The sequence below is a fragment of the Podarcis raffonei genome, chromosome Z (assembly GCF_027172205.1).
Source record: "Podarcis raffonei isolate rPodRaf1 chromosome Z, rPodRaf1.pri, whole genome shotgun sequence".
Taxonomy (NCBI): Eukaryota; Metazoa; Chordata; class Lepidosauria; order Squamata; family Lacertidae; genus Podarcis; species Podarcis raffonei.
This window is the reverse complement of record NC_070621.1, coordinates 10,309,201-10,324,886: the sequence shown is the minus strand read 5'-3', so window position 1 is coordinate 10,324,886 and position 15,686 is coordinate 10,309,201. Positions and strand designations below refer to the sequence as shown.

The window sequence follows — 15,686 nt, the reverse complement described above, 5'->3', positions numbered from 1 at the left end:
AAAAACACCCAATGATGTTATAAAGCGATGCCAGTGTGCGGTCTGGGCAATGTTGCAAGAACCAGAGAGAGGCCTGCATTTGGCCATTGGACCTGAGGTTCTCCACACCTGCTCTAGTAAAGGTAAGGTAAAGGGACCCCTGACCGTTAGGTCCAGTTGTGACCGACTCTGGGGTTGCGGCGCTCACCTCGCTTTATTGGCTGAGGGAGTCAGCGTACAGCTTCTGGGTCATGTGGCCAGCATGACTAAGCCGCTTCTGGCGAACCAGAGCAGTGCACAGAAATGCCTTTTACCTTCCTGCTGGAGCGGTACCTATTTATCTACTTGCACTTTGATGTGCTTTCGAACTGCTAGGTTGGCAGGAGCAGGGACCGAGCAACGGGAGCTCACCCTGTCGCGGGGATTCGAACCGCCGACCTTCTGATCGGCAAGTCCTAGGCTCTGTGGTTTAACCCACAGTGCCACCCGCATCCCTCTAACCAATAATAATAGTAATAGTAGTGGTAGTAGTAGTAGTTGATGATAATGCATCATTACTGCATTTCTCAGTAATCCTTACAACAGCAATGTAAGGTAAGCCAATATCTCTGCAGATGTACACAACAGACAAAGAAAGGTGCCAGGGTCTTTAGGATCCCCTTTGACATGAGACCTGAGCAGGGGGGCTGGCTGGATCAGGAGGAGTGACCAACAGAAAACTCCAGGTCGGGATCCAGGGCTCTGCCTCTGGAACTGTTGGACGCAGGTTCTGGTTCTTCCACTTTGCCTATCATACCACCAACTCCACCTTCATAGTTGTCAGAAACTATGGCCAGCCTCTCCTCTCCGGGGGGTAGGAGGTTACCCCACCTGTCCCATCTACCTCTGAGGAGGCAGTTGTGCCTCCTCCATCACCCAGGTCATGGAGGCACCAATGCAGGTGTGAACAGACAGGGGCATGTTCAGCCTTGTCGGCAAAGTTGTAGGTTGCTTCTCCAGTGTAAGGATCAGAACCGTTTACTATGTTAAGTTGATCCCACACCTTTCTCTTATAACAAAGTTGCAAGGTGTGTGTCATAGTTGGATCAGCTTCTTTGCTTGTGTTGTTATGTGTAGCACCAGCTGTGCCTTTGAACAGTGTTTTGCCTATGTGTTGCAGTAAAGATTTTGGTAGAAGCTGCACCATGGGTTCAAGTTCTTCACTGAATGGAAGCTGTGACACTCTTCAGCTTCCTCTACCTGTCTGGGGAAGACATTGCAGTACTCGTGGCTGCCTGTCTCTGTGTTGTTTTATCTGTGCTTATCTCACCTTTCCTGCAGAAGCTAATTTTCCTTGAAGGAGGAAAATTGGGAGGGGTGGAGGAATGGGAACAATTAGCCCGTCTTCCAGGAGAGCATTCAGGATTGCCAATGATCAGAGGTAGGCTTACAGAAACCTCCATGTTCACGCCGCAGGTGTAATGCTTTGACTGTAATTTGGTGGTCCAAATGGCTGGCAAGTATCGCTCTGCTTCTCTCCAGCCCCGTTTTGTCAACAAGATGTCCTGCAGCCTGAGAAGCACTTTCCTTCCTGCTTGGCATCCTGCAGGGCTGAGGGAAGTGGGCAGGTCGCCAGTCTCCGAAATGCCACTTTAGCTGCAAAACAAGATTAGGGAGATGTAATTGGTAATTTCTATCTCACTGCTCCCATTTCCTTCACTTGGCTGTCGCAGGGGCACTTTGTAGTTTGGTCATCACCTCCCTGGGTGATTTGACACACTGTGTTTTACGGAGGCTTGCATAATGGCCCTGAATCTGTCAGGTGCTCTTTAATTTTCATTCATCTCTTTCCTCCAGGGGATTTTCCCTCCCCTTTCACAATGGCTAGGCAGTGACTGAATTAAGTTTTAATAACTCAAAAGCAGCCAGGGTGGGGGGTGCTGAGTGTACAGAGCCACTTAGGAGCAATCTAACATTCTTGGATCTCGGATAGATCTCTTGGCCACCTGTGCAATTTCACTAACAAGGCAAAGTCTTGTAGTTTGGAACACTGTGCTCTAGGTGCCACATGGCCCAACTATTTTTGTGTGCATACTGGCTGGTAGGTGACTAAGGCGGTACACCTCTGGGGATCTATGCCTTACTAGGTTAATTGGCAAGAAGATTAAAAGTGATGCGAGTAGTCATAGGCCTGGTAATCATACCATCACAGAATTATAGAGTTGGAAGGAACCACTAGGATCATTTAGTTCAACCCCCTGCAATGCAGGAATGTTCAGCCCAATGTGGGGCTTGAATCCATTACTCTGAGATTAAGAGCGCCATGCTTTACTGACTGGACATTACTATTGCTCATATTGCAGCATGTACTTGTTCTATGCTTGTTTTACACTGTGATATAATTTGAGGAGCAGGGGGAACTTGTTAGGATCGAGTCCCAACAAAGCCAGGTGTGTGAAACTTCTTAATAGTCAGAAGAGCTATGACACCAAGACTACTCAAAAGTACAAGATGGTAAGGCCCAAGGCTAATCCAGTTGCAGGTAGTTCCAAGGGTGGAACGGATGACCCAGTGTATGTGTATGACATCTGCATGGTTGTTGCAGTTACACTGATGACTACAACACGGTTCATGAATAGGGGGGAGGATGTTAGGATTCTTGCCCCATGTTTGCAGTCATGAGATTGTTGTCTATCACATGACGGTGTGGAGCTAAGTAAGAATGCTCCGAGTGTGTTATATGTAAAATAAAATTAGATTAGCCAAAACGCTGTGCTATTGAGTCTGTTACGTGAACTGCTAATACTCTGCAGGATCATAAGTGTGCTGATGCTTCTTGGTATCAGTCGCTGTGATGTTCAGGCTGAAGAAAGCTTTTGAAGCTCCCAAACGATCAACCAGGAGGGAGAGAACATGCCAATCAGGCATGTGTCTCTACCAGGGTCCTACACGAGAGTAGGACGATCCTAACATAACTGGCCAGTCCTACATTAGAAGATTGAATAATAAAGATTTTGGGATACATCTCATGTGGGCAAACTAGTCAATATAATAATAATAATAATAATAATAATAATAATAATAATAATAATAATATATTTTTTATACCCTGCCCTGAGTTTCCCCAGCCACTCTGGGCGGCTTCCATTCGAGTGTTAAAAACAATACAGCATTAAATATTAAAAACTTCCCTAAACAGGGCTGCCTTCAGATGTCTTTTAAAGAGAAGATAGCTGTTTATTTCCTTCACATCTGAAGGGAGGGCGTTCCACAGGGCGGGCGCCAATACCGAGAAGGCCCTCTTTCTGATTCCCTGTAACCTCACTTCTCACAATGAGGGAACCGCCAGAAGGCCCTCGGCGCTGGATCTCAGTGTCCGGGCTGAACATAAGAGAAGTTAAGAGAAGAGGGGGAGCTTTGCATACTTCTTTATGTCACCCTTCCTACTAGCAGATGTCAAATAAATGCATCCATGCCTGCTTAATTCGGCATTCATTTATTTGGCTGTCAGAAGCCTTGCTCCTTGGCAGAGATTTGGAGTTGAGTGTGATGGACAGAAGATGCAACCCTGGTCTCAGATGGATATTTAGCTAACTATCCAGGACTCCATGGCAATGCCAGCTCCATAAATTCTACCCCTTGGGTAAAGGAGGTGGACCTGGATTTACCCCTTCACTGCCATTGTTGCCAACTGCTGCTGCTCTCCAGCCTCATGATAAATATGTGTAAAATCATGCATGACATGGAGACAGTGAACTGAGAAAAGTTTTTCTCCCTCTCTCACAACACTGGAACTCAGGGACACCCAATGAGAATGAATGTTGGCAGGTTCGGGACGGATAAAAGGAATCGTGACTTCACACTTTGCATAGTTTAACAGTGGAACTTGCTCCCACATGAAGCTGTGATGGTCACCAACTTGGATGGCTTTAAAAGAGGATTAGATAAATTACTGGAGGATAAGGCGATCTATGGCTACTAACCCTGATGAATATTGTTATGAGTTCGTGGGTGGCAGACTCCCTGGATCCAGAAGATGTCGGAATTTCATTAAGGCTTGGGGTATTAAACTGAGTGTAAAACAACCCCTCGGGATGCGGGTGGCGCTGTGGGTTAAACCACAGAGCCTAGGACTTGCCAATCAGAAGGTCGGCGGTTTGAATCCCCATGACAGGGTGAGCTCCCGTTGCTCGGTCCCTGCTCCTGCCAACCTAGCAGTTCGAAAGCACGTCAAAGTGCAAGTAGATAAATAGGTACCGCTCCTGCAGGAAGGTAAACGGCGTTTCCGTGCACTGCTCTGGTTTGCCAGAAGCGGCTTAGTCATGCTGGCCACATGACCCGGAAAAATTGTCTGTGGACAAATAAAGCCAGTAAAGCGAGATGAGCACTGCAACCCCAGAGTCGGTCACGACTGGACCTAATGGTCAGGGGTCCCTTTACCCTTTACCTTAAAACAACCCCTAGACCCAGCAGGTGTTAAGAGAAAGTTGATGGATCATTAAGAAAGCAAAAGGGGGGGGCGGCCTCTGGGCCAGATGGCAAATGAGTAGGACCCCTCCTCCAGCTCTTAAAGGGTTAGAAAGAAAAAGCCGTAATCTGAGGGCAGAGTTTGCTGTAATGTGGCCTAAAAGAAAAACCTGCAAGCTGGAAAGGCAGAGAGAGTCATGGCTGATTTCTGCTTGAAATCAGGCAGCAGCTAGGGAGAAGCTAGACCCTTTTGGGGTTTTGATGCTGTGAACCCCTCCATTATAAGCTCAGGATATACAGTGGACACTCGGGTTGCGAATGTGAAGTGCGGCAGGCACGTTCGCAACCCGCAGTGTTCACAACTTGCAGTGCCGCATCTGTACATGTGCGGGTCATGATTCAGTGCTTCTGCACATGTGCAAAGTGCGATTTACAGCTTCTGCGCATGTGCGAGTGCTGAAACCTGGAAGTAACCTGTTCCGGTACTTCTGGGTTCGGCACAGTGCACAACCCGAAAACGCGCAACCTGAAGCGTCTCTAACCCGAGGTATGACTGTATATGCATGCAAATTAACCATAAACCAAAAGACATCACAGTCTCCACTGTTTCTCATTACCAAAAGGTAACACAAAGCCTGGGTGGGCACCTGGAACCTCCCACCTCTCAGGAATTGGGCTAGCATGCAACACTATGTTCTATATCCATATTCAAATCCCACACATCTTACTGGGTTGCCCCAACCACTCTGGGCAGCTTCCAACGTATAAAAACATAATAAAACATTAAACATTTTTTAAAAAAAACTTCCCTATACAGGATTGCCTTCAGATGGCTCGGGAGTCAGATAACGCCATACCCTCCAACATTTCTCCAATGAAAATAGGAACATCCTAAGGAAAAGTGGGACATTCCGGGCTCAAATCAGAAACTGGGACGGTTTCTCTAAATCAGGGATGCGCCTGGAAAATAGGGACACTTGGAGGGTCTGCAGTTGCTGGAAACCACAGGGGGGGTTATTTTGTTGTTATTATTTTGTTGTTAACAAAAACCAAGCACACAAAAGACACACACAAAATATGTCAGGAAAAAATACAGAAACAAATCTGATTTACAAAACAAGCGTGTGTGTACAGCTACTGGTAATTAAAAGTTCACTTGCCTGTTTCCTTAGTGCATCATTCTCTTTCTCTTACTGTGTCCCTGATTCCTGCAAACTCCCCAGTGACTCTTTTCATCAAGGCTTCATATTTGCTGTTCAGTTGCCCCTGAGACACTCCTCTCTCTCTCTCTCTCTCTCTTTCCAAATTGGCTTAGGGCCACCTGTTTACCAACAAACAGCATGTCCCTGGAGCAATATGCTGAATGAGAACACACAGGAGCCCATGGAAATACCAACATTCACTTGTGGAAATAATCACTGGCTTCTGGAGCCATAAAAGCCCAAAGAATGAAAACAAAACAACCAGTGGCAATGTTTGTTCAAACAAGCCTTCTGGGTGCCACAACCCATAAGGATTAAATAGCTACTACTCAGCCTTTCTGAGTTTTGATAATAGCTCCCACAGCAGACCGGAAGTGGTTTTAATTGAAGGCAGCAATTCAGACTGGGATAAACATAATAATCAGACTGAGGACCACATTCCTTTGTGGGCAAACTTCTGGGGGCCATGCAACAGGGGTGGGTGAGGCAAAAGCAGGTGTGGCCACAAACTAGGGATGGAGAAGGCAGCCATGCTGAGTAGTGGGGGCTGAGGGTGTCTTCAGCCCCCCCCCAATTTTCAAAGAGAGGGATGCCCCCCCCAAAAAAAACCTTCAGGCCTGCTCCACCTCCTCCCTCCCTGACGGGAAGAAGCAGGCCAGATGTGGAGCCCAGCTCTGAACTCTCTCTTCCTCACCTGCTGCATGAGCACCAGCATTGTGGCAGTGGGGTCGGGGCGCCTGCATGTCCCCACCAGCACACAAGCGCTCATGTGCTAGGCAGGGGCGGGACCCATCACCTGGTGCATCACGTGATGTGCCCCCCTCCATGCAACGGGCAAGTCAGCGCCCCTGGGATTTGATTCAATTCACATTTACAGGTTAACCTATCTAAGTCATACTTCCCCAAACAATATGTGAACCAGAAGACAGCTATCCTTTGCAATTTGCACTGCTCTGAAATTTGCAATGCAGTTCTCCAGCTGAGTAGCGTGTTAAAAAAAAATGCATGCTACTTGGGTAATGTGTGCGTAAGAGATATACATCAGTGAAAAAAGCATACAAAATGTGGGTTATTTGGGGGGTGGGAATTGCTTTGCAGGAATGTGTATCAGACAAACTTGCAAACAAAGATGTACAATGGTACCTCAGGATGCGAATGGAATCAGTTCCGGAGCCCTGTTCACATCCTGAACAGAAAATAAGATGCGTCTGTGCGTCTGCTTGTGTCGTGTTTTGCCGCTTCTGCGCATGTGCATGACGTCATTTTGACCGTCTGCGCATACGCAAGTGGCGAAACCCGGAGGTAATGTGCTCTGTTACTTCTTGGTTGCCACTGAGCGCAACCCGAAAATACTTATCCTGAAGCGTATTTATCCCAAGGTATGACTGTACTCATTAGGAGAAATTCATGCTAAAATCGTGGTGAATTTTCAGAAGGACTTTTTTTTTAAAAAAAAAATCAAATAGATGTGGAAATGTGGGAAACTGAACTTAAGCACCATCTGCACTACACACCAAAAGCACTATCATGTTACTGTAAACAGCTGTGGTTTTCCCCAGAAAAAGCAGCTAAGAGACTTTATTCTAGGAGAGCTATAATTCCCAGAGTGGTTTAACAACCAATATTACCCCCCCCCCAAGAACTCTGGGAATTGTAGCTGTGAGAGGGGACCAAGGGTTTCATAATTTCCAGCACCCTCAAACCAACTACAATTCCCAGGATTTTTTGAAGGAAGCTACAGAAAAAGAGGGGGCCGAAACTCCTGGGGAAACCCAAAAAAAACAGTTCAGTGAAAACTGAGCAGCCGTAGATGGTATGGAATGCTGATAGTTTGGAGGGAGGAAAACTTGTGGGAGGCACGAATCCTGAACAGCAGCACTTTGCACTGAATCCTTGCTCCTGCCCTACAACTCCCACTTGAAACTAAATACAGTGGTACCTCGGGTTAAGTACTTAATTCATTCCGGAGGTCCGTTCTTAACCTGAAACTGTTCTTAACCTGAAGCACCACTTTAGCTAATGGGGCCTCCTGCTGCCGCCGCACCTCTGCTGCGCGATTTCTCTTCTCATCCTGAAGCAAAGTTCTTAACCTAAGGTACTATTTCTGGGTTAGTGGAGTCTGTAACCTAAAGCGTATGTAACCTGAAATGTATGTAACCTGAGGTACCACTGTAATGCCTTTTTGGGAAATGCTATCTATGGTGAGCATTGTGAATCACGGTTAGGAAGGTCTGATTTTCTGATTAGTACTTTTTATTGAAAAAAAATGTATCATCTTTCTTCCCTGGTGGAGCCCTAGTGCTGCCTATTATCTATTATGAGGATGGGGGAAAATATTAATTTATTTGTACTTATCCTCTGAACACATGGTTTCAATGTGGTTTACACCAGGGGTAGAGATAAAATCAGACATTTCTTCCAAAAATAGGGTCTGCTAGACACCCTAAAAATACCATAAAACAACTTTTTATTTTTATTTAAAAAACAGATTACATGCCTGGGGAATGTTAGCTTTCCTCTAGCCCTATTTTTTCAATGATAGACCTTCAAAGGGCCTGCAAAAGCAAGTTATACATAAAAAGGAAAGAAAATCAGGACTCAACAGCTGGCTTGCTATTTTTGTAACATTTTAATTGGTCCTAAATAAAGCTGGGTGGGGACTCTTTTACAAGCTTGAAGGCCGCATTCTCATCTGGGTGACCTTCCTGGGGATGTGGGTGTCTACATGCCAGTGGTGGGTAGAGCCAGAGGCACAAGGGGACGAGCAAAACAATGTAAATTTTACCTTTGCACAGCAGGCAAGTTTCTACACACATTCTTCACTATCTTTCATTCGGATATGCATGACCAGAGTTTAAGGGCATACTCCAGCCAGGCAAAAACACTGGGGGCATGGAGCAAGGCCAGTGAAAGGTATGGCCTTAGGAGAGTTCTGAGAGCCAGATAGAGAGGCCCGGAGAGGCACATTAGGTCCCCAGGCCCAAGAGTTCGGCACCCTTGTAATACAGTGGTACTTTGGTTCTCAAACTTAATCCTTTCCGGAAGTCCGTTCCAAAACCAAAGCGTTCCAAATCGAAGGCGCGCTTTCCCATAGAATGTAATGCAAAATGGATTAATCCATTCCAGATTTTTAAAACAGCAGTTTAACATGAATTTTACTGTCTAACAAGACCATTGATCCATAAAATGAAAGCAATAAACAATGCACTGCAGTCACACTGCAGTCACACACAATCAATCAATCAATCAATCAATCAATCAGTAGCTGTCACAAAAACAAAAACAAAAGAGCCACAAAAACAAAAATGCAAAATAAACAGCAAAAACAGACAGACCTCAGCATAACACTCAAAATGGAAGTGTTGCACTCAAATCGGAAGCGTAACACTCAAAATGGAGCATGTTCGGATTCCGAAAAAAGTTCGCAAACTGGAACACTTCCTTCTGAGTTTGCAGTGTTTGGGTTCCAAGTTGTTTGAGTACCAAGGTGTTTGAGAACCAAGGTACCACTGTACAAGTATTGCCAACTGTGAGCTGGGAGGTGGGTAGGTTCTCCCTCTTATCCACCAACACAGCTGCCTTTGCTTATCAGATAAACCAGCAAATAGTATTTAAAATATCATAGAGTGATCTCTTATTTTAATTATTTCTGCTTAGCCATAAGACAAACATGGTATATAAGAAAGTGTACCCAGAGAAGGGACAGGATAAGCTGGAGGAAGACTGTACACCAGTGGTGTGGTGGGGGCAGTGGTGGAGAAGAGGGGTCACTTAGCTCTGATGATGTTGTTTTCCATAGCAAGATCTGTGGCATCATCTGCCAGTGACAGACTCGTCTTGATCTAGCAAATAACTGAGGTGATAATGAGGCTTTCAAGTTTTTCACTAACAGTTTGTGACACATTAGCAGAGGCATGTGATTGAGGTGATAATGAGGCTTTTAAGTTCTACATGAGGGAATAACACAGAGGAAATAGGAAAATCCATAGGGGCTGTAGTTTTGGACAGGGCAGCTACAGGGGCTGTTACGATGGGCTTATACATTTCAGAATTTACCACTATACCTCTGCTGTGTTTCTCACCTGACCTGGCCATTGGGTAGCTTCTAGCAGCTGCAGTAAGATTTGGAGATTAAAACTAAGCTCCTTAAAATTACTTTTTTGTTGTTGTTCAGTTCATTACAATCTTCATTTTAAGTGGAACCTGATTATCAGTGTTATTTATCTAGAAAAAGAGGTGCTAGAACTCACGATGAACACCTCCCTTGTTTTCTTATAATGTCAATGGTGCTCACCTGAGAGGTGCCAGAAGTGAGTTCCAGCAAGTTCGAGTCGGAAAAAAGCCCTGCTGATTATGAAGTTTACATAGTTTGTTGAAAGCCCAGCCTCTTTACTTTTGTGTTTCTTGTAAAATGACCACTGTTTCTTTTTGGTTTCATTTTTTAAATCGTTTAATTAGATTTCAACATTATCTGGTTAAATAGTTGTAACCCATCCTGGGACTTTGCAGGTGACAAAGTTCTTAAACAAGTAAACTCAGGAAAGTAAAATAGCTTTTGAAAAATGTGTCTTATCTTAATAGATTTGGTGGTAACAGCCTATTGCTGAATACCAGTTGTTAGGAATTGCAGGTGGGGAATCTGGTTGGCCATGACAGGGAGTTGAACAAGATAGTCCTTTGCTTTGATCCAGCAGGAATCTTACGAACGCCAGAAGAGCTCAGCTGAATTCAAGAAGCTGGTACATTTTTCTCAGTGTAATGCACATCAAAGTTTTCTTGAGCCACCTAAGTTTGATTTAAATGGTGTGTGTGTGTGTGTGTGTGTGTGTGTGTGTGTGTGTGTGTGTGTAGATCTGCCTTTAGGGGGCATCCTCAGCCATAAAAGTTCTCTGGAAATTACTTAATATCATTAAGAGTGGACGTTTTCTGCAATGTCAGCAGCTGTCAAACTTACACACTGGGAAATATGCAGTACATACATATATTTGTGACTATTTGGAATGGAAACTTTCCTCTGATTGTATTGGTTTCTTCTTACGTCCATTCATCTCTTGTCCATCACTCTATCCCTGTCTCTGTTTCCTTATTCCTCTCTCTCTCTCTCTCTCTCTCTCTCTCTCTCTCTCTCTCTCTTTCTTGTGGATAAATAATGTAAGATGTAAAATGGATGTCCATGGAATAAATTTGGTGCAACCCCACCCTGTGCCATGCTAGCAGAATGCCCTCCACGCAGCAGATTTAAGGTTTTTTTTTTAAAAAAATGCAATAACTTAACTTGCAATCCTGTACACACCTAGGAGTAAGTCCCGTTGTACTATTAATGAGAGTTACTCCTGTGTTTCAATATTTGCTTCAAAAGTAGCACATTTAGTGCAGAGGAACTATGCCCTTCCACCATATTTTTTTTAAATTGCCCCACTAAACATTATTTCATCAATTTTCTGTGATTACCCTGACATGAGCAATCATGTCAAGAACCTTGTTGGTCAAGGATGGCATGATTAAAGTTTTCCTACCTCTCTGATAATACTAGAACTAGATCCAATGAAGCTGAATGTTGGAGGATTTAAAGGAACCTCTTCACACAGCACTTAGTTAAACTGTGCAACTCACTGTGCTACATGAAGTAGCAATGACCAGCAACTTGGAAGGCTTTAAAAGGACATTAGAAAAAATCATGGAAAATAAGGTTAACCGTGGCTACTAACCTCCATAGGCATGTGGGTGGCGCTGTGGGTTAAACCACAGAGCCTAGGACTTGCCGATCAGAAGGTCAGTGGTTCGAATCCCCATGACGGGGTGAGCTCCCGTTGCTCGGTCCCTGCTCCTGCCAACCTAGCAGTTTGAAAGAACATCAAAGTGCAAGTAAATAAATAGGTACCACTCCGACGGGAAGGTAAACGGCGTTTCCATGCGCTGCTCTTGTTGGCCAGAAGCGGCTTAGTCATGCTGGCCACATGACCCGGAAGCTGTACACTGGCTCCCGCAGCCAATAAAGCGAGATGAGCGCCGCAACCCCAGAGTCGGCCACAACTAGACCTAATGGTCAGGCGTCCCTTTACCTTTACCTTTACTAACCTCCATGGCTGTGTTCTACCTCCACTATCAGAGGCATTTTGCCTCTGAATACCAGTTCCTGGGAATCACAAGCAGGGAAGTGCTTAGGTTCTACTTTCAGGTTTCCATCTAGCCATCATCTTGAGAACAGGATCCTGGGCTAGATGGGTCATTGGCCTGATCTAGGCTCCCCCTTTTTTCCCCTCCTTTTCCCCCCTCAGTGTGCTTGCCCTCACTTGCCCACACTACCATTGAATCCAGCTGGATGTGACAACTCATGATACTTTGTTTATGAACATGTGCTATATCCATGGGCGTAGCCAGGATTTATGTTAGAGGGGCAAGCTTCATGTTGGTTGGGGGCAGAACCTCAGTTAGTTACAGTAAGTATTGATTTACTTGACTGGGGGGGGGCAGCTGCCTCCCTGCTCTCCCCCCTTGGCTACACGCATGGCTGTATCCTCAGTATATAAGTAATACCAGTATTGGTATGTAGTCAGAAAATCACATGGACTGGCTCAACCAATAGGAGCACCATAGGCAAATGAGGGCTGAGGACTGTGGAAATGGAGGAAGGTTGCTGAGAAAAACCATGTCAAGACAATTTAAGAATGGGAGGTGTGTTTTGGCGCTTCCCTGGAAAAAATGTTGTAAAGGCATTTCAAGTCATGTAATTCTCCTTACATTTTTATTAAAATTTTAATTTTAACTTTTAGTAGCTCAATAGAGTAGGGCACATAAAGACCCACAACACAAATCCCATCACTTGCCCTACCATGACTTTTCCATGAGCCTGTATATTGTCAAGCTTCAAGAATGACAGCAAGATCCTATAGATGGGGCCATAGCTCAGTGATAGAGCAGCTGCTTTGCATGCAGAAGGTCCCAGATTCAATTCCTGACATTTCCAGGAAGGGCTAAGAGAGAAACTCTGTCTGAAACCCTATACAGCCCCTGCCAGTCCATGCAGACAGTACTGAGCTAGATGGACCAATGGTCTGGCTTTAGTACAAGGCAAACTTCCTCTGTTCCTAAGTCGCGCTGAGTGCAGTGTGGCTTACTCTCAAATAAGCAAGTATTAAGATTGCATCCAAGATGACATATACATGAACGCTGAACCAAGTGAGAGGAAGGGGTTAAAGTGGCACCCCAAACACACAGAACACAAAAGAAAAGAGTGCTCCTTAGGGGAGTATGATAATCACATTACGCTTTCAAGTCTAGTGCTAATTGCTATGGAAACAAGTGCTGAAATGCACCGGGAGAATCGTCTTATCCTCCTATTATGCCTGTGCAAATGAAAAAAGTACAATAAATATCCTTTCAAAACTGAAGCCTGAGACTGACTCACATGGTACTGCAGCCTTGTGAGACAAAGACCAATACCCCTTCTGTCAAATCCCTTCTTGGAATTCACTTTTTATGTGACCTCTTTGACACAACCCAGAGATGGGGAACCTGTGGCCCTCCCGATTTTTATTTTGTTTACTCCAACTCTCATCAACCCCAACCAGTGGTTGGGAATAAAGGGGGTTGTAGCACAGCAGCATCTGAAAGGCCACATATTCCCCATAAGCCACTTTTCATTAAGCCACTGTTATTAAGCCTGTATCTGTATCTGTACGGAACTTGCAAAACCATTTCCTCTTGGCAGCCCTCCATACACAGATATCAGCTGTGTGCAATCAGTTTCCCAAGCAAATGTCGGTTGTGCAATCAAACCCCACTCCCCAAGGATCACCATGCCTTGATCCAATAATTGCATGCAGAACTTCTGGTGTCCAGGACAGTTTTATATAGACAGGCTCTTGATATATGCAAGGCATGACCAGTGTGTGAAACACACCCAGAGGATGCCTGCTGATATGATTTCTGCTTCTCATCCCAGCACACAAACACACTGATTGTGCACAGATTCCAGTTATCTGAACAGTGCACCAGGGTGTAATCTTGGAATATTTTTTTTTTTATATAAAATTTTTTATTGGTTTTTCCACATATAATATAAGACAATACAAAAGACAGACACAAACAAACACACATATAAACATGTAAAATTTCATAGATTTTTCCATATACCCAATTTCAGCGACTTCCCCATGCCCCCCTTTTCTGCATCTCTATTTTAAACTTTTTTTTTTCCAGCAACCCCTGGTCCAAATTATTATTAATTCCTATCTTTAACTCTTATCCAATCATTTATCGCTGCAAATCTGTTATGCTTTACCCATGACATTTTAACACTCAATAATTTTGGTGTAATCTTGGAATAAAGCCCCATTGGACTTGATTGAACTGCTGAAAAGGGTTCCTCACCCCTCTGTTTGATGGTTCTTCACTAAAAGGGAGATAGGAACTTCAGTGCAATAGGCCTGAACAATAGTCAAAGCAATCCCAAATGAACATAGTACAGTTATAAAATATTTACTGTACTCACGCTGACCTAGCAGAAGAATGTGACAACTCTCAGTAGCAGTTCCTTGGTCTATGAGGATTATTTCTACAGTGAGTAGAGATACACACACACACACACACACACACACACACACAGTGCTACAGAGTTTTCAGTAGTACTCTTCAACTACCTTCATTGGGGATTAGAATGTGCAGAATCTTCTGGCAGCCATCAGATTCCGCAGCTGGTGAGCACTCCCTTCTGTCTCTCTGTGTTGCTGATATGACTACTGGTATCAGTAGTCGTGCAAGTGATGTGCCCTGCTAATGCTGAACATCAAAATTCAGAAGCTTTTATTCTGCCCCTCTTCCAGTTTCTAGTGAAGAACATAGAATCAGAGAAATTAATTCCACAGACAACTCTACCTCAGCCCAGTTTGGGGTTGGGCCTACTTGAAAAACAATGGATACTAACATGACAGATTCTGGGGAAGCAGGAAGTACATGAGCCTCACACTTCCTGTCTCCCTTACATCTCTGTCCCATCTGAAACAGAATGTCCACACACATACCCCAGATCTCTCTTCATTAGAAAAATCACAAAGGAATATGGACGCAAACTTCCTACTCCTTCCAAATGTCCATTATGGTCACAAAAATTCCATGTTTTGAGGTGGGTCAGGGATGGAGAACCTGTGTCTCTCCAGATGTTTTGCTGGACTACAACTGCCATTAGCCCCAAACTGTATAACCATTGGTCAGGGATGATGATGGGAGTTGTTGTCTGACATCATCTGGAGGGCCACAGGTTCCTCACTCTGGTTGTCTGCATTACATCTGAAGACCACTTTCAAAATAGCTAGTTCAAATTAACAATGTCTGATATTCAGAAGTCCCAAGAAGAGTTTGTATAGCAGGGATAGGAGCTATGGCCCTTCAGATCTTGCTAGACTACAACTCCCATCAACCCAGCCTACATGACCATTGGTCAGGCACTGGTAGGAGCTATAGCCCAACTACATCTGGAGGACTACAGGCCCTCCCTCTTTGAGGTAGAGAGTCCATTCTATTTACTTTTCAGGGTGGGGCATGCACTTCTTTAGCCACATGGGTGATACTTCCCCATAGTCTCCTGACAAACTAGCCATGTCTAGGATTGGACAATGTGGATTTGGCCAATCTGATACTTTCACAAGTTGGCACCTCCTGTCTTCTGTGGTTTGGTAATGGAAGGGGCTCTATTATTGTTCCAACTCCTAGAAACCTTTGAACACTTATAACTGAGATGGTTGTGGGACTGGACTGTGGAGAAGCAGCTCTCATGCTACTCCATTGAAGTATATCTTGGTCATCTGGGTGGTATTGCCTATGGTAGGAAGGTAGAAATATGCCCTGTCTTCCAGTGCCAATAGACTTTTGTACCACTCCATCCTGTCCAGTTCCACCAGTTGTGTCCAATAACCCTCTGAATGTTCTGTTGATGTGTGTCTGACCTGTTAACGCTCCTTTTGCCCCATGTCTGTAGGCCACATACCGAAGATTTCAGTATGGATTCCTCCCTTTCACAGTAAGTGAGCTCCAAACTGCATGCGCTTCAAGATGGCAACA

At 44.7% G+C, this 15,686-nt stretch overlaps 1 protein-coding gene across 10 annotated transcripts in view; it reads left to right on the top strand.

Annotated features, from left to right (window-relative positions):
- Window positions 1-15,686, top strand: part of KCNT1 (potassium sodium-activated channel subfamily T member 1) — a 197,047-nt gene that overhangs the window by 94,350 nt on the left and 87,011 nt on the right. For 3 of the 10 annotated variants that reach the window (XM_053374817.1, XM_053374818.1, XM_053374816.1), the window contains exon 2: window positions 15,604-15,645. The exons of the other annotated variants lie outside the window; for them this stretch is intronic. In XM_053374817.1, the coding sequence (XP_053230792.1) occupies window positions 15,604-15,645 (42 nt within the window). The remainder of the gene's footprint in view (window positions 1-15,603; window positions 15,646-15,686) is intronic. 10 annotated transcript variants of the gene reach the window in all.